General features: G+C 36.5%; 1 protein-coding gene across 10 annotated transcripts in view; it reads left to right on the top strand.

Annotated features, from left to right (window-relative positions):
- The window catches only part of TCF20 (transcription factor 20), a 98,708-nt gene extending 83,345 nt beyond the window's left edge, over window positions 1-15,363 (top strand). For 6 of the 10 annotated variants that reach the window (XM_070755996.1, XM_070755997.1, XM_070755995.1 and 3 more), the window contains one exon: window positions 13,318-15,363. Coding sequence is in view for 1 of the 10 variants with exons in the window: in XM_070756001.1 (XP_070612102.1) it covers window positions 13,318-13,335 (18 nt within the window). In the remaining 9 variants the exon portion in view is untranslated. Of the gene's footprint in view, window positions 1-9,003; window positions 9,087-13,317 lie in introns of all 10 variants that reach the window. The other 4 variants (XR_011559497.1, XR_011559500.1, XR_011559498.1 and 1 more) reach the window with 2 other exon arrangements.
- Window positions 15,364-19,839: the final 4,476 nt, after the last annotated feature.

Below are 19,839 nucleotides of genomic sequence, written 5' to 3' on the forward strand. Positions count from 1 at the left end.
CAACTTGTGATACGAACCCGGGGTTCAGAAAAATTTTGCCTCTTCTTACGAACTTTTTTCGAGTTATGAACCGGCATTCGGAGACTGCTGGGAAGCCGCGCGGCTGTTTTAAAATGTGACAGCCGGGCGGCGGGGATTCCCAGCAGCCTCCCGAACGCTGGTTCGTAACTCGAAAAAAGTTCGTAAGAAGAGGCAAAATTTTTCTGAACCCCGGGTTCGGTTCGGGAGGTTGCTGGGAAGCCCCCCAGCCTGGCTGTCACCTTTTAAAATAGCCGCGCGGCTTCCCAGCAGTCGCCGAACGCCGTTTTTTTTGCGGGGTTTTTTTTGGGTTGCACGGATTAATTGACTTTACATTGTTTCCTATGGGAAACAATGTTTCGTCTTACGAACCTTTCGTCTTACGAACCTCCCCCTGGAACCAATTAGGTTCGTAAGACGAGGTATGACTGTAATCACTGAAGATAATTTAAAGTTGTCTTGGTAAGCCTCTTCTTTCTTCAGTAAAAGAATCATTACAATAGGCTGCCATATGCCAGGCTTAAACTACTGATACACCATAATCTATCCAGCTGGGAAGTTCTTAGGCCTCTTACCTATGATTTCTTTCCTTAGCCCAGCTGTAGGAAAACTGGAAAGGAAAGTGTTTTACCTGGTCAGAGCCCAGAAATGCAAAACTTAACAAACCTGTGCCTCAGTCCTGAAACATAAGGGTTAGCTATGTGACTAAGCAATATTGCATATGCAAAAAAATATTTTAATATTTCCTTCTAAAATTGATGATGCCAAGTCCAGATGTAAGATATGGATATAGACATGAAAAGGAGTTAATTGAGAATATAAGGAAAGCAGGAAAAGGCAACAGTCTCTCTCTCACACACAGATACACTAACAAACCTCCAAATCAGAATATTTCAACCTAGGTTATGTATTTATTTATTACTCCTGGTACTTACCACATGTTCATTGCATTGTAAAAAAAAAGATAGTTGGGAAGAGAGCATCTGAATCTTCTGCTTATGCCTGTGTAAGTAGCTTCTTCTCCTCCTCCTCCTTTCACTTTTTATGAGCACTTTACAAATGTGTAGATTTTGAAGAGACTGTGTATTGTCTAGTTAATAATAACACTCATGTGTCTTGCTCTGATCATAAAATTTAGAAATGATCTATTTTAAATCTGCCCTCCTGAGAATTACAAAGGTACAGTCCAGTTCAGCCTTTGTATAAATGGGATTATATGGGAGAGACTGGGGAAGCAGAGGTTGAATTCCATCTATTCAAGTCTCTTGGCATGGAAATAATTAATCAGAGGCTTTGGGAGAAATTGTAGTTGTTTATCAGGATTAAACACCCCCCCCCCCTAAGTAAGTAGACAGCTAAATTGGAAAGTTAGTACAAGAAATGGGTTTTGATTCATGATACATAGTTACTGTATGTGGGTATCTTCATTTTGATGTCATTTCTAATACAAATTGGTATGTTTCATTCTTTAGAAACTCTGGTAATTGAAGTCTAAAAGGTTGATAAAACCTTACATTGCTGATATTCATTGGTTTTTAGCAACAACAAAGAAATGAGAGTAGCATTTTTGCAATTTATTTAGATATAAGAACTCAAGTCTAATAAGAACATTTGTGCGACTTCCGGTGGTGACGCGGGGTGCTGCAGCTGGAGAAAAACGAGCTCCATCCTTTGAAGCTGTTTTTTCTTCCACGATTGGAGATTCTTCGAGGCACTAAGGTCTGGAGGACTAAGTGGAGAAAGAGAGGCATCCTGGGCAATTGTGGGCGCTCGGGTGAAGGGCACCCTCCCAATCCAAAACGAAAGCATTCGTCTTGTTGCATCATGGTGGGCCTGAAGCCACAGCAAGCCATACTGATCTAGGAAGCTAAAATACTAGTGGATTACATCTAAATCAGGAAAAGACTATCATAGTGTAAGGAGCTAGCTAGAAATATAGCGATCTGACTACTAGGACAGAAACAAAGTTCCAAGAGGAAGAATTTAGTGGCGAGAAAAAAGAAAGAGGAGCCAGAAACAGGCATGGAACTGAGAACGGAGAGGAGGTGACAATTGGATGATCGGAGAAAGAAAAAGCTATCTTAACCCCGTGGGACGAGGAGAGTAAAAAAACCAAAGGATAAAGTCCGCGTAGAGGGTCAGGAACAAAGACCGTTTAATCTAGTAGAGTTGGAGGCTGCGGTGCACAGAAGATCAGAAGCAGCGCAAGGCAAATTAAAAACAGAGTATTGTGCTAATTAATGGTGGAGTGACCTGTTGCAGCAGGTGGAAGGTAAAAAGGTCAAAGAACTAATACTGAAGAAGAAAGTTGGTGAAAGAAGGAAAGAACTTCAACTTAAAATGAACTAAGCTGTTGAGGACTCATTGGACTGGTACCAACAATGATATAATTTATCTTCTTACTCTTACAATCTATATTTTTCTCTCCCTTTGTTAATTGCTGAACATAGAAAGAAAAGTTATCACATAGATAATATAAACAAGGATAGAGCTCAGGAGAATATAAAAATCTTTTCCTTCTTTTCCAATAGCTAATAGTTAAGGCATTACATATATTACTGTATAATACACATTAGTTCACAAATTACTGCATTAATATCATAGTATAAGTATAAAGAATATCATTAGTAAACAGAACTTATAGAGTTTAAGTGGAGAATTACAATATATACCTAGAATACAATAATATATATTGGATAGCAGGATTGCTATTATCTTTGTATACTGTACTTTCTAAAATCTCCATATAGATAAATGCAACTTTGATAATCTGTGGTTTGAGCAACATTATACTACAGAATTGATGTATTAATTTAAAAAAATGAAATTTGGCGATAAATTCGAACAAATAATCGGAACAATTTATACCTCCCAGAAAGCCAAGATAATTATAAACAGGGAAATGACAAGAACGTCATTTCCCTGTTTAAATTCCCATTAAATTTGAGATGAAATTCCTTTCAAAACTAAATCAAACTATTTCTCAATTTATATGGCAAGGTAAAAAGCCAAGGATTAAATTATCCAATTTACAAGACTATAAAAGCAGAGGTGGCCTTAAACTACCTGATTTGAGGTTATACTATAAAGCAGTCTCCCTGACGTGGTTAAGAGACTGGATAAATCTAGGAAGCAGACGATTGCTACTACTAGAGGGTCATGACCTGGAGAAGGGATGGCACACCCATTTATGGAATATTGGCAACAAACCGCAAAAATACTTTGCTAGACATATAAAATTGACTGGGATATAGAATAGAATTCTTTATTGGCCATGTGTGATTGGAATTTGTCTTGGTGCATATGCTCTCAGTGTACATTAAAAAAATGATACATTTATCTATCTTTAGGTATATATAGACATTGAATCCCAAGAATTGGATAAGCTTCTAACTGGCCCAGAAGACAAAATAATCTCTAAATTATACAATTACCTATTAGAATTCGACAAAATGGAAAAAATAGTAAAGGGACCAATGATATCCTGGGCAAGAAACGTTGATCATAACATTTACTTGGTGGACTGGGAGCAAATTTGGAGCAGGAATTATAAAATGATGAAATCAGTAGCCTATAAAGAAAACTGTTAGAAAATGTTTTATCGGTGACATTTGGCCCCAACGATATTGATTAAGATATACCCAAATTCGAATCAAACTTGTTGGAAGTGTAGAAAAGACTTAGACACTTTCTTTCATATGTGCTGGACATGTCCTGAAACAAAAGGTATTGTAGGAAAATACATGATTGGCTTCAGGATATAACTGGGATAGGATATATCCCAGAATTTTTTTTGTTAGGAATAATTAGAAAACAACATCCAAAAACATGAAATACATGATTCTACATATTGTGATTGCAACGAGGATTATAAGGCACATTATAAGGACATCCAAGTACCTTCAGATAACAAAATAATAAAGAAATATACAATTGAGATGGACAGATTAATGAGTGAACTGAAAGGACAAAAAGATTTGGAGTACTCCGATGGACAAAATGGTATGATTGGACTAAAAAAACAAGATTTAAGAGACGATAAGGACATAAGAGTTTATGAACATGTAAAGGCAATGTGTAAAATGATGAAATATTACATAAGAACAAATGTATATCCATATAGAAATGTTATGATGTTTAAATTGAAAAACCAATAAAGATTTTTTTTTAAAAAAAGGGACATTTGTGTACATATTTATTGTTTCTCACCCACTTTCCATTCTGGATTAAATTTCTGGATTCCAAAAAAGCCCTCACAACATTTTTTCAGCTGAAACAATAAGAATAGGAAACTATTAGACTGCTAAAAAATGCTATGTGCACAACCTGAAGAAAAAAATTATGAAAGGGAATATTATATTTCCAATTATTTGTGCCTGAATATTTTCTAGTTTTGATCCTAGATTTATATTTGGGGTTTTAAAGTAACCCCAAAATACATTGATACCACTTTAGCACACAGAAGAATTAATTTTAAAATACAATGGTTTCCTCCACATGCAATGTGATTACATTAATAAATACATTAAAGTTTTAGTTAAAGTTTTATTTTAAACTGATATCCTCCAGATGTTTTTATTTTTGATTCACATTCAGCTCCCTCAGCAGAAAATTGAGAGGATACTATGTAGGGAAGATTGGTTTACTGATAGTTGATGCTTGAAGTTAAATTCAATAACATCATACTTGTATATTAGTTTGCAAGGGATCTTGGATCAGCTTTCCTAAGACTGTGCCTTCAGGATATGTAGGATAGCTAACTATGGTACCGTGTTTCCCCGATAGTAAGGCAGTGTCTTACTTTTTTTTAACCCCCAAAAGCCCCCCTATGTCTTACTATGGGGGTATGTCTTACATTGAAAAAAAAATTGAAAGGGTCCTTTTAGCAGCGCAGCAGCGAGGAGGCGAAGATTGGGGTTTCCCCTTTGCGTGGGCGGCGGGGAAGACCCAGGGAAGGGATAGCGGCGGTGGTTTGGATTAAGCGATCGTAATCCCCCAAAAGGATGAACTCCAGCATCGGAAGGCCGATGAACCGATGGCTACGAAATTAAGGCTTTTCTTTGAGAGAGAGAGAGAGAGTGGGGGATAGTCGTCGTCGGAGCGCTAAAGACCAGGGCAGAGAAAGTGCGAGCTGCATGCGGGAGAAGCGGAGGAGGAATCAGGCAAGCCGAATGGGAATCCCTCCCCTGCCCTCCCTCGCTCCATTCCCCGCCAGCAATTCCTCCGCAAACCCACCTCTACATCCTCGCTCTGCAAGTGCCGAGACAGGCGGACCACATTGCAAAGGGCTGCCTCTCCTGCCGCCGCTGCTATTGCTAATGCCCGGGGCTGTAAGCAAAACCCGGAACGGACTCACACAGAACCCGCTTCTCCCGCATGCAGCTCGCGCTTTCTCTGCCCTGGTCTTTAGCGCTCCGACGACGACTATCCCCCACTCTCTCTCTCTCTCTCAAAGAAAAGCCTTAATTTCATAGCCATCGGTTCATTGGCCTTCCGAGGCTGGAGTTCGTCCTTTTGGGGGATTACAATCGCTTAATCCAAACCACCGCCGCTATCCCCCCCTCACGCGATTCCTTGCACCTTCTTCCCAATGTTATATCTGCGGTTCAGCCTCCTTCCCCGTCGAGAAAGCGTGTGCAGCGGGGAAGACCCAGGGCTCCCCCCCCCGCAATACCCCCGTGTTTCCCTGAAAGTAAGACATATGTCTTACTTTCGGGGTATGGCTTATATTAGCCAACCCCCCTGAAACCCCCCATATGTCTTACAATCGGGGGGGTCTTACTATCGGGGAAACACGGTATGATAGACATTGTAATCAAAATATCTAGGAGGTTACATAGGATTAAATTAAGCAGACATTAATTAATTGTGTTTTACTTGCATATAGTCCAGCCAGTGATGGGCTGCCAAATTTTTTACTGTCACACTAGAGGTGTGGCTTATTTTGTGGGCGTGGTTTAATGGTCATGTGACCGGGTAGGAATGGCTTAAAGGTCATGTGACTGGGTGGGAGTGGCTTACCGACCAAAATAAATTTTCAAATAGGTGCTTGCACTCTTTTTTTAGTTGATTAAGAGTGTTCGGAAACTTCAGATCGTGCAAAATGCAGCTGCGAGAGCAATCATGGGCTTCCCTAGGTATGCCCATGTTATACCAACACTCCGCAGTCTGCATTGGTTGCCGATCAGTTTCCGGTCACAATTCAAAGTGTTGGTCATGACCTATAAAGCCCTTCATGGCATCGGGCCAGAATATATCCGAGACCGCCCTCTGCCGCACGAATCCCAGCGACCGGTTAGGTCCCAAAGAGTTGGCCTTCTCCGGGTCCCGTTGACTAAACAATGTCGTCTGCCGGGACCAAGGGGAAGAGCCTTCTCTGTGGAGGCCCCGACCCTCTGGAATCAGCTCCCCCCAGAGATTAGAATTGGCCCCACCTTCCTTGTCTTTCGTAAACTTCTTAAAACCCACCTCTGTCGCCAGGCATGGGGGAACTGAGACATCTCCCCCGGGCCTATACAGTTTATACATGGTATGTTTGTGTGTATGTTTGCTTTTAATAATGGGTTTTTTAGTGTTTTTTAAAATTATTAGATTTGTTTTACATTGTTTTATTGTTGCTGTGAGCCCCTCCGAGTCTATGGAGAGGGGCGGCATACAAATCTAATAAATAATAATAATAATAATAATAATAATTGACCTAGTTTTTAAGGGCAAATAATATTCATTGTAAAACCTAAACTTCAGAATTGCCCCCACCAGTGTTCCCTCTAATTTTTTTGGGGGGTGGGCGGAAAAGTATAGTGTCTGAGTGGCAGTCCCTTCGGGACTGGGCGGCACAGAAATATTAAATAAATAAACAAATAAACAAACAAACAAATAAATAAAAAACCCACCCTGTTTTGCCTCAGAGAATTTCAAAATAAAATACTGTACTGTGTGTCTATAACAGTGAGCTCATAATAGGGCAACTCTATCAATATCAAAATGCCACTTAAATAGTTGAGCTAGTTTCAAACTAGATTTTGGTTTTCCTTCTCTCTTCCTTACTCCATTCCTTTTCTTTCTCTTTTCCTTCCTCTCTTTTTTCTATCTGTTTCTCTCTCTTCCTCTCTCACTCTTTTCCTCTCGGCTTCTGGGCAGGTTTGGAAAACTCTGAGTTGATGATGATTTTTAAGTGAGCGATTGCTCGCTGCTCAGCTTAGAGGGAACTATGGCCCCCACCCTCCTTGTCTTTCGTAAACTTCTTAAAACCCACCTCTGCCGCCAGGCATGGGGGAACTGAGACATCTCCCCCGAGCCTATACAGTTTATGCATGGTATGCTTGTGTGTATGTTTTCTTTCTTTGTAATAAGGGGTTTTTAATGACTTTTAATTATTAGATTTGTTATATATTGTGTTATTATTGTTGTGAGCAGCCCCGAGTCTACGGAGAGGGGCGGCATACAAATCTAATAAATTGAATTGAATTGAATTATTTGAATAGCCACAAAAAAGACAAATGATAGACAGCATTATTTGTTGAAGAGCACAGTAACATTTTAAGGTTTGTACTGAACCCACAAAATTCATTATGATAAAAGATTAAGCAAGTAGCTCAATTTTCTTGCTATAAAAATTCAGTTCTATATAATGATTAAAATGATTAAAGCGTTTATGGGTAAAACATACTATTTAATTATTTCCTATTTTAAAAGTAATTAATGATCATACTAAGGTATTAGAGAAGGAAGAACAATAAAAACTATTAAGTTAGTTGGGGGAAAGATCAAAGGCAAGATGAGAAAATATTATTTTACTGAAAGAGTAGTAGATCCTTGGAACAAACTTCCAGCAGACGTGGTTGGTAAATCCACAGTAACTGAATTTAAACATGCCTGGGATAAACATATATCCATTGTAAGATAAAATACAGGAAATAGTATAAGGGCAGACTAGATGGACCATGAGGTCTTTTTCTGCCGTCAGTCTTCTATGTTTCTATGTATTCAATAAATTGTGCATAAACTTACTACCCCCTCTGCGACCCCCCCCCCCCATGGGGGCAGGAATCCATTACTGAGTCCAGCCCTTGCAAGGAGGGATATTTTTAGGGTTACATAGTTTCTCTGAGCTTTGATATAAAACTATTTATGTATAATGTTATTTGGTGAATTATGGAAATTAATGTCTGTGCATACAATGTAGCTAGGCAATGCATACCGCTTTGTTATAATAGGATATATATTGCTCAACACTTAAAAAACAGAATTTCACAAAATCAAACTCTGTGAAATCAAACTGTCCACTTAGGAAACAACACTGATTGACAGTCAATTTCACATGTTGTGCAAATGAAATATTCAGTGAGAATATTTCATTCATTCAGATCTAGGATGTGTTATTTGAGTGTTCCCTTTATTTTTTTGAGCAGTATATTTGTTCTGGACTTCATATGATTGCAGAATCATCTATTATAGTTTTGTCTTACATGCTGAGGGTTCTATACCTTGTTTATGGGATCTTTTTTAGGGAGGAAGCGGGTCAGTTTTCATAGGCCCAGTAATGATTTGTATTTGATTTAGTACGTACGTATTTAGCTATGTGTATGTGTCTAATAAAAACAATACTTAAGAACTTATAGGAGTGGAATCCCGATGGAATAAGATAAAAATGAAACGTGAATGTGGATTATTATACTGTACTTCTGTTTTTACATTCTGAATTATATCAGAAAAGAACAGAAAAACCAATAACTAATTATGAATGCCAGTCATTTTCTTTTATTTTGTTTGAAATTATTACAACTCTGCTTGGCTTCAGTAATCAGCTTTTTCAACTGGAGAAATATATTTGCTCTGGGAGTGAGTTTTTGATATGTAAACGGTCTGGACATTACTGAGAGAGTCTAGAATATGTGCTAAATAAATAAGCATAAAAGAAGTATGATAAATTGATTTGGTCAGAGAGAAGGAATGATTATTGAATTGCAAAACAAATATATGCAGGAAAAATAAAAAGACTGAGAGGAAAGAGAAGACCAAGAGAATTGTTATTGGATTGAACCGATGAAGTCCTCAAAAGAAGAGAGGTGAGAAGAATATAAAACACATAAAGTAATACATTGAGTTGGTCAAAGACATGGAGGAATAGAGTTATAAAGAGATATAGTGAATGAAATGGATATAAATCAGTTTTATCTATATTTCCTTTGTTTTCCCCATACCTTTAATTTTTTTTGCTCACTACTCCTCACTTTTCTCCCCTGCACTTTGATAACATCTAACATTTATGATCTCAATAAACTGCACAGGATCATTTATGTACACACACATTCCTATCCCAACTAACATATCTCTGACCTCAGCATCATCTCACTAATATATTTATCTACAAATATATTAAAGAACTAATAGGGATATAACAAATTCTTCACTTGAATCATTTGCTAAGTATTCAGTTTATTCTCATAAAGGGGAATATTTGTAGCTCAGGGTTGACATGAGGAGTCCGAGGTGCTCTCTGTTTTCTTGGAGATATTTATTTATCCAAACTAGGTAATATAATCAGTGCTAATCACTAGCACTGGTGACGTTACCTAGTTTGGGTAAGGAAACTTCTGCAAGAAAACAAGCAAACTCAGAGATCACCAAGGGCCCTCAATTTATTTCACATATGCTTCTATCATATTCTTACTCTATTCAGTAATCAACCTTCACCAAAATATTGCACAAACACTTCATAATTCAAATTAATTACTAATGTAACTCATTAATAACCTTATAGTAAATATTCTTTCTCCTGTGTACATTTCTCACTTACTGCTAAAAGTAGTAATACTGATATGCAGCATTTGACGTCACGCTGCACCTCCTATCTTACTACAGTGGCACTTCTATCTACAAATGCCTCTACTTATGAACTTTTCTGGATAAGAACCGGGTGTTCAAGATTTTTTTGCCTCTTCTCAAGAACCATTTTCCACTTACAAACCCGAGCTGCCGAAACTGTAACCAGAAAAGGCAGGGAGAAGCCTCCGTGGGGCCTCTGTAGGAATCTCCCTGGAGGAAACATGGCCTCCACCCTCCCTGTGGCTTTCCCAATCACATGCATTATTTGCTTTTACATTGATTCCTATGGGAAAATTGCTGCTTCTTACAAACTTTTCTACTTAAGAACCTGATCATGGAACAAATTAAGTTCATAAGTAGAGGTACTGCTGTATTGCTTTTCTTATTCTTTCAATCACAATTCTGCCAAGCTCTTCCTGGGAAGATTTAGAACATTTAGCAAATGAATTCTCATGTAGCTTTTGTCTTTGTGTGTGTGTGTGTGTGTGTGTGTGTGTGTGTGTGTGTGTGTGTATGAGAGCACAATAAGAGCATATTACTGTCAGGCTGCACTTTTGTTCCTTTTGGTCTACCTCCAATTTTTTCTATCAGGACAACTGCATTTTCTATGTCTTTTCACATTCCTCTTCCCTTTCCTTTGACTACATTTTTACAGCAGTTTTTTCTCTCTTGTGTTATTTATATAGTATCCCTTCACTTTCCCCTTCACATTCATGTTATCTATGTAATTCCACCAAGCATGCTTTTTATTTTTCCTATTATAGTAACGTTACAGACTTCTGTGAGTCTTTTTTATATAGTTAGTCTTTCATCCCACCCAACCTCACAGTATTGTTGTGAGAAAAAGATGGTACACACCTGTTTATGCTCCTGGAGGAAATATGGCTTGCTAATCAAATTATCATTTTTGCTCTCTCCAAACGGTTTGGAACAGAAAATAGAAATTTTTCTAATTTTCTAAAATGCCTTTTTAGATTCACTTTCCACTCAGCTTATTGAACGATTAATTTATTTTCTAACAATGCAGGTTTTTATACTATCCAACAAGTTTGAATGCAGGTCTTATACTGTTACTATTTTATTTTTATTGATTTTATTCTCCACATGCTGCTTTTTGAAAGTATGAAATAAAGCTCTGTGTTACATTCAGAACTTTTTACCATCCTTGTATCCTTCACTAATTGTTCCAGTTTTTATCTTAAATCAAGTTTTTATCTTGAACTAGTTTACCAATCTTAATCATACCAATGTCACATGCAGTTATGGCACAGTTTGACATCAGTTGTGGATCACATGCAATAAGCAGAGCCAAAGCCCATCTTTTCCCCAGATGTGCTCGTGTTACTCTATGCAAACTAGGCTCTCAAATCTAAAGGCTACCTTGCAAATTAATATTCTGTTAACCCGCCTCCCAGGAAGGCCTCCATAACAATTAGGAAGTATGCATAATAAACCAACACAAAATTGAGTTTTAATTCCAGAGGCAGAAGGATGAAAGGAGATGGCTCCCTTCCCTAATGGGGGGCTCTTCAGAAAAACACTTGAGGATGTTTGAAGATTCTTTTCCCTAAATGGTGACATGTTAGGACATTGCTATTACAGCTTTTAAAAAAAACAACCCAAGAATAAATATACAAAGAAACAATGTGGAAAAGAAACTTGAGTTAAAAATATTGTGGAAAAATATTGATATATTCTCCCTTCTCATTTATTTTCCTAACCACTAACCACAACCTAAATATTTGTACTTTATACATTGAATAAGTAAACACTTCTGCTGTTACCTGTTTAAGTCATTCCAACTATAAGTAATCCTTGACTTACAATCATTTGTTTAGTAACCATTCAAAGTTACACCACCACTGAAAAAAAGTGACTTACAACCAGTTTTATACTGTCGTAGCATCCCCAAGATTAGATGATCAAAATTTGGCTACTTTGCAACCAGCATGCATTTATGATGGTTGCGGTGTCCTGGCATCATTAAGTTACGGTATTATTTATTACCTGCTTAAAAACTTCACGATTTATTTAATAGTTTCAGTGACTTGCTTAACAATTCTGACAGTTTTTCAATTGCAAATGAGGCCCAACTCATTTAATAACTACCTTGCTTAGCAATAGAATTCTGTTCTCAATTATGGTCATATGTCAAGGATTCTTTTACGTTTAATTGGTCTCATGACTCTTTTACTATAACGTGTATTCCAGTCATCTGGATTTATCTTGCCGTGTGAAGTGCAGTATTTAAGAGTGCCATTCCTGCCTGAATTGTTAAAACTTTTTATTAAAGGTTATACACTGGCCATTTTACTCCCTCAATTTTATATTGTAGCCAAACTTATTCTTGCAGCTATTGACATGTACAAGGGTCGCCACAAAACAAGCACCACATTTTTTCCCTCAGCCTACAGTGATGGTATGAATGCGAAACTTTAGATATACATTATTGAATTGTCAGGAGTGAGTGTGTAAATGTTGTGTTTCTTCAGACAGCGTAGCTGCAGCAGTATTTCAAAATGGCATCTGTAAATGATGTACGTTATGAGGGTCACCCAGAAAGTAATGCACCACATTTTTTTTTCTTCAACAATTATTTATTGGACACAACGAAACTTACATACAGGAAAGAATGATGTTTCTTCTACACTCCCTATATTTGCTCGTAATCTGCATCACGTTCTATGGCCTTCCTCCAGCGAGACAAAAAGGCATATATGCCCTGTCGGTACCACTCCTTGTTCTGGTCATGAAGCCATTTCTGCACTGTGCGAATCATCTCTTCATCACCCTCAAAATGTCTTCAGCGAATGGCATCTTTTAATGGCCCAAATATCAGCTGAGTCTTGTCAGGTGTGACAGCCATGCCTAGCCACCCCGAATGCTGCAAATCTTGAGCTCTGCCAAACCGTCTTCTAATGGCCTCACCCTCTGTGCCCAGCAACTAACCGTACTTCCGTTGACTGCAGATTCTCCATAAACTCTACACAAATGTTTGTGAATGTTCCCAACAGTTTTTTTCTCCGCAGTGAGAAATTCAATGACGACACACTGCTTGTAATGTACATCACTTACAGACGCCAATTCAAAACACTGCTGCAGTTACGCTATCTGTCTGAAGAAACACAACATTTACACATGCACTCATGACAATTCAAATAATGTAAATGTAAAGTTTCGCATTTGTACCATTACTGTAGGCTGAGAAAAAAATGTGGTGCATTACGTTCTGGGTGACCCTCGTATCTTAACAAACTACGGTATTTTTCACTTGTTTTTTCTGAAATTGTACTTAATTAAAAGGTTGCACACACACACCCTAATAGGTGATTTTTTAAAAAAATGTTATTTGTGAGCTATTTGCAATTTTCAGAAATGCAATGATGTTTTAGCTAAAGGAAGAAATATTGTAATTAATGGTATACATAATACCTGTAAATGTTAATAATCCTGTGTTTTTCTCTCTTACAGGTTAGGCTGTTGAGATAAAAGCGATGGACATTCAAGATTAGATCGTTTGTTTCCCAATGTGCAGTCATGTCCCTCTTTTGACAAGCCTACCAATGCCAGCACTTCCTCCATCAATTCTTCCATCACATTTGATTGACAACATCACAGAATATGATCTAGGAGTCTGAACCAGCTATTTTCATGGACACACTCTTCATAGGGACTATGGGTAGGGGAGGGGAAAGAAGGGAAAGTGGGAGAATTAAAGAGGGAGGGATAAAATATATATATAGATAAATATATATATATATATTAAAAATCTATTTTTAGTCTTGATAGACTTGTTTTAAATGAAAGGTGCGCTATCCCTTTTTATGCATTAAATTCCATTTTTAGGACCCACATAGGTATGAGGTTGCTCATAAACGTGTATTAACTAGAAGTCAGAAAAGGCCTTTACAATGTAATCACTTTTTCTTTTAGAAGGAGTGTTGGAGTTAATGAGTTTTCTTAATCAAACTTGTTTCTCCGCTCCATTTTCCACAATAGAAGATCCAGGTTTTAAAGAATACAATTTTTTTTGTTGCTGGCAAAACTGTCTGCAGGGATGAGAGTGGGGAATGAATGGTTGCTGGGTGCTTGTATTTGTGTATGTGTGAATAGCATTTTTTTCTTAAAAAAGAAAAAAAAAGAAAAACACTATTTATTTTTATTAAGAAGAGAATCCTGAGAAGCATCAGAAGACTACTATGTCATGTGGTTTGTGAAATAAAGAATGTCTTCTACTTGCTTCATATTCAGATACTTTAACCTTATATACATAACTTTGTACCAAAAGGTGGGAGATTGGGGCCATTGTTGGCCGCTGACAAATATTCCCAAATCATTCCAAGGAATTGCTGCCTTTTTTGAAGACAGTCTATATGAGGCTTGCCTACTGGAAAGGGGCATTCAAAAGATGTTTGAATGTTGATATAATCAGTGTGTGTTAAGCTGTCCAGGAAAATTCAGTTAGCCCTTCTCTTCTTTTGTTACCCAAAAGGAGGAAGGGGGAATGTCAATTTAGCAGCCTACACCACATGGTTATTTTTTTCTTCGTTTGTACATTGTGTAATTTTAAACATTTGAGTTTTAGAAAACAAAACTTTTTTCTCTTGTTAAGGCCTTAAGAAGGGGTTAGTGCATCTTTCACGGATCACTCTGCCATGGGAATAAAATAGCTGTTTCGCAAACAGTTTTATATATATATATATATATATATTAAAAAAACTAAAAGGAAAAACCCACAAAAAACCTAATAAACTTCATTTTAACCTAATTTTATCTGTGAAATTTAATGTATTTCACTTCTTTGTGAACAAGCCATTTTTCCACGGTTGCTGTCTATAATTTGAATTACTAGTTTTACTTCTCAGATTTAAACTGAGTCCCCATGCTGCTTTGGGGATGGATTGAAAACAGACTCTACGTTGATGCCAATAAACTTCTGATTTCTTTTATTTAAAATAGAGATGGGCAAACATTCCTGTCTGTTTTTCAAGTGTCCTTTTCTTGTCCCAGCTAAAGTGCAAGCCAACGTGTCATAATGGTTAGAGTGTTGGATTAAGATTGGGCAGATGAGTGTTCTAATCCCTGCTCAGTCATGAAGCTCATTAGATGAATTAGGGCTGTCTTTACCTCTCTATCTAATCTACCGGTACTTCACAGGATTAGTGAGGGGAAGCTAAGGATATTGCCACGAGTTCTGGCAGACTGCAAAATATAAATGTCTCCTATACATAACTTTTTTTAAAAAAGTGTCCACTGATAGCTATGGCCCATGTTCCAAGGATGCATGATTCCAAGAGGCAAATACAGTTGAAGAGAAAAGTATTAACCCTCTTCATATGCTGTAATCTGCCTGAAATTCATAATTTAACTTTTTTCTTGTTTTTATAAGATATTTGATACCCCAGATTACATGTTTCTAAAAATGATTTTCTTCTGTTTTGTTCTATAGGAAGTAGGCCAAGCACCATACTTGGCTTTTGAGTGGGACTACTAAATAAAGCAGTGTGCAGAACCAAACCAAAACTGAATTAAATTTTGATTCATTTAATGAACATTAGTTAATACAGGTTTCTCCAAGCATGTATTTAATAATGCTCATATTTTTTTAAATTGTAATTAACATTTACAGTTTTTTTAAAAAAGAAAGAAACCTCTTACGATATTTGTTATTTACCTGAGGTTTTCAGGAGCCAAGAAATCGGTTTCTTTCCTCTATTTTTATCCACGCAGCATGTTATAAACTTTCACCATGTTCTTGCTTTAATTCTTGACATAGGTTTTATCTTTTATTTGCAAGTAATTGCATTTTGCCAAAGTTCCACTAAGGGCAATAAGAAAAAGACTTAGTGAAAAGACAAGAGCCACCCACCAGTTAGGTCAACAAGCAATTTAGGATTCATTACATTAGGATCCTAGTGGAGTCACTGCTAATGAATAAATTTTTGACCAGATTCAAATACAGAATTATTCACAAAAAAACAAAATTTCATAAACCCTCTAGAGCAGTGTTTCCCAACGTTGGCAACTTGGAGATATTTGGACTTCAACTCCCAAAATTCCCCAGCCAGCAAATGCTGGCTGGGGAATTCTGGGAGTTGAAGTCCAGATATCTGCAAGTTGCCAACGTTGGGAAACACTGCTCTAGGGTCTTTGAAAAAAACAATACATTTTGCAACAAATAGCAAGTTAATAAAGCTTAGTATGTAACAGTTTTGACTCCAAAATTTAAAAGTTCAAACATTTTGTCTCCCTGCGGAAGAAAAAAAAATTAATGTATTTTTCTTAAAAATTGATTTAAGAAACATTTGTATTTAAAATATTTGAAGTAAAATTTACAATTCAGCAAAAAGATTTTCCTATTTTTATCCCATATGTTAGTCTCAAATACCAAAGCCTATTTATATATTTATTATATTTATATATAAATATTATATTTAGTAACACTTCCCAATCATGTTTGTAGGTTTGGTGCCAAAAGGTTTAGGCGAAGCATATTTAAAGTGGAACAGTCCCAATTTTTTTTTAGTTTGTTTAGCATCTGAACAACTAGGAAAAGAGCTGTACTGATTGTGGGATGGAATTCACAAATTTGGAAGAAACATTGTATCAGTTAGGTACTCATTGTGACATTTCAAAGGTTGGGAGAAATATTCAAGAGTGTATCTTCAAGACACCACTTCAATATTTAGATTGTAAACTAGACAGGGAACTGGCATTCATTGCTATATAAATTAATGTTAGTGTATTGTATCATCTGATGAAATCAACATCATCAATGCACTTCCCTCTGAACTAACAGCAAAAGCTTCATCTTCGATTTTTCTCACTTGTCTATTTCAATAGCTTATCTGCTTACTCTTTTCCAAGCTGAAAATATATCCAGCATTCAACATGGCTTCCATATCATTTATTCTGGTTGCTTATCTTTGGATAGGCCATATTTAATACTTTTAAAAATATTGCACCCAGTAAATATTAAATAGACCTTAATAAGCACATGGATACATTACTGTGACTGAACCTTCTTCCTAATCTTCAGTAAGACAAATGGGGGTTGCTGCCTTGAAAATTAACGGTAATACAAAATGCAATAGCGTACATACATACACTTTGGAGATACATTACTCTGGAATTGAATTTTTTTTTACTAGCTTCCTATTTGTTTCTGAGCACAAATCAAATCTGCCTGACAAACCCTGAACAATTTGAAGTTAAGAAAATCTGAAAGTGCCTTTTTCACATTAAATTACAATAAAGAGCAGCAGTTCTATTATATGTGCAGTACTAAAAAGGTTTGGTAAGCATACATGTGTAATAATACTCCAATTATGGAATTATTGTAAGGAAGAAGGATTGCCTGCTTACTCTGCTTTCAAAGGGTAGTAAAGTTCTGTACTGCTAGACTCTAGAGTATTACTGTGCCATTTTATTCTATCTGTTGATAGGATTTCTAAATAATAAAATTATTAAGGACCCAGATTGTGGGGGCAATATGCTGGCTCTGTTAAAAAGTGCTATTGCTAACATGTAAGCTGCCCTGAGTCTAAGGAGAAGGGTGGCATAAAAATCGAATAAATAAATAAATTAAAAGGGGTTCAACAAAGGAAAAAAAGCTCTGCAGGCCTCATTCTGAAGATCTTCTCCCAAGTTGACACAAAACTATTAACAGATATAGGAAGTCATTGACTTATAACCACAATAGAGCCCAACATTTATGTTGCTAAGTGAAACAGTTGTTAAGTGAGTTTGCCCCATTTTGTGGCCTTGCGACAGTTATGAAGTGAATTGCTGCATTTTTAACATAGTAACAGTTGTTAAGTGAATCTTACTTCCCCATTGACTTTGCTTGTCAGAAGGTCGCAAAAGGTGATCACGTGACCCTGGGATACTGCAACCATAGTACATGCCAATTATCAACTGTCTGAATTTTGATCATGTAACCATGGGGATGCTCGCAAAAGTCATAAATGTGAAAATGGTCATAAGTCACGTTTTTCATTGTAATTTTTGAAGAGTCACAAAATAAATGTAAATTATAAAAAAATTGTAAATTGAAAACTACCTATGCTCATGGAATATTATCAACAAGGAGAGACACTATCCGGTATATTGCTGCAAGCTATATTGTTTTTTCCCATGTGCCTTTTATTTATTATCTTCTCACTTTTTAACCATTTTTGTTTATTGCTTTGTGTTTAAAGCTACCTGTGACATTATCATCAAGTCTACCTTCAGAGTTTAGTCCTGCCTTGCATTTAGGAATAGCTGAGGTTAGTGCCAAAATAACAGGACCAAATGGAAATCAAGATGAATTGTTCAACCATATATCTTCTCTTATACAGACACTGTTGCCACAACCAAGCTACTATATAAAAGCTTGTGCTTGTACAGAATAAAAGCAGGAAAAAGGAAAGTATATTTAAATATTAAGTATTAGAAATAGGATGTTTTGAATTAGATAGCCAGTTGCTGTTCTAATGACACTTATTGGTAGTCACTGTTAATAAAGGGTTGCTGGACTTGAAATAGATAATATTGTGCTTATTAATTGATTAACACATGTCAGAGGTTAAAAAAAAATTAGAGAAGACACTTTATGATTATATCAGTATGAAATGTAGAGTGATTACTATAAATATAATTTTCTTGGCAGTGTTATACCTTCTGGCTTGCTTCTACAATGTTGTTTTCAACTTCCCAGTTGAAAAAGCTACTTAAAAGTTCTGGGATTCCCAATCATTCCTTCATCCATGTTGTAATACCAGGTCTGACTTGGACCAACTTCTGAGAGAAGATCAGCTAACTGCTGCCACCAGTTGAAACTTGCCAGTGTTACTTAATGTTTTATGAAATAGGCTATAAAGACCAGCTCAAGAAAGTCCTGAAAACTTTGCATCCAAAAAGTACGCTGAAGTCACTTTTTAAATTAGAATTAAAAACAGCAAGCGGCGTACAAACACACAGTAAGGCTCAAGTGTAGATAAATTCCCACATTTATAAAGCTAATTTAGAATGAAATTCATCTAGATTTTTTTCTATGATTACATGAAAAGAGAGCCCCCCCCAAAAAAAAAATTCCCAAAGAAAATGAGAAAAACCTTATTTTGCGCTCCTTTTGGAGAGAAGCAACCCTTCAGGTTAGAGTCTCTTATTTCGTAAGATTACCAACATTTGATAATCACACACCCCTTTCCCATTGAAAAGTTCTTTTTCTCAGTCTATCCTAATTTAAAATATATTTGCTGCTGTCCTCTAAAATGTGTTTCTCACATGCAATAAATTTGGGTGCTGCACAGGTTCTTCTAGGGGGAGAACTTTTTAAAGACTGCCATGTGTGGTTAAGATTTCGGAAAGTGTTTAGAAATGATTTGATCCACTAGGAATAATGGTCAGTTCCACTTGGCATCTCTTAGCAATTCCTCACTGATGTCAGTCTATCCTTTGAAATTTTAATGGCAAATTGTAATAAATATATTCCTCAAAACTATATTCTAATTCTCTAGTTCAGATTACAGGCTGCCTTGCTAGCAACTACAGAAAATAAGTGTATTCTGAACAACGTAGATAACTAAAGATTTCCAGCTTTCTAGGTAAGAATACTGGAGTTAATCAAGATTTGTTGTTTCTTGTAAACGGCTTGATCAGGAAATACAAATTCTCTTGGAGAAATGTTCTTGCTGGATAATCTTCTATCTTCTAAACTATGGTTCTGTGTTTCCTCAAAAAATATTTTGCTCAAAAAGTGCTTTTGTGGTTTTGGTAGTGAACAGAGAGCAGAATAAGTATAGCTTCCATTATTCGTACTTAGAAAATAAGATGTTTTAAATTAAAACACTTGATGATGCCATGTTCAATTAAAACTTTTTTTCAATAAGATCACTTTATTGATGGGGCCTGCTCTCCCCTCTACTAAGAACTATCCTATCTCATCTGTTATTTATTTAATATATATCAAAGGGTTAAGTAGTTCTCCCAAAATTTGAAATGAATGGG

Source organism: Erythrolamprus reginae, chromosome 6, assembly GCF_031021105.1.
Source record: "Erythrolamprus reginae isolate rEryReg1 chromosome 6, rEryReg1.hap1, whole genome shotgun sequence".
In the NCBI taxonomy this organism is placed as follows: Eukaryota; Metazoa; Chordata; class Lepidosauria; order Squamata; family Dipsadidae; genus Erythrolamprus; species Erythrolamprus reginae.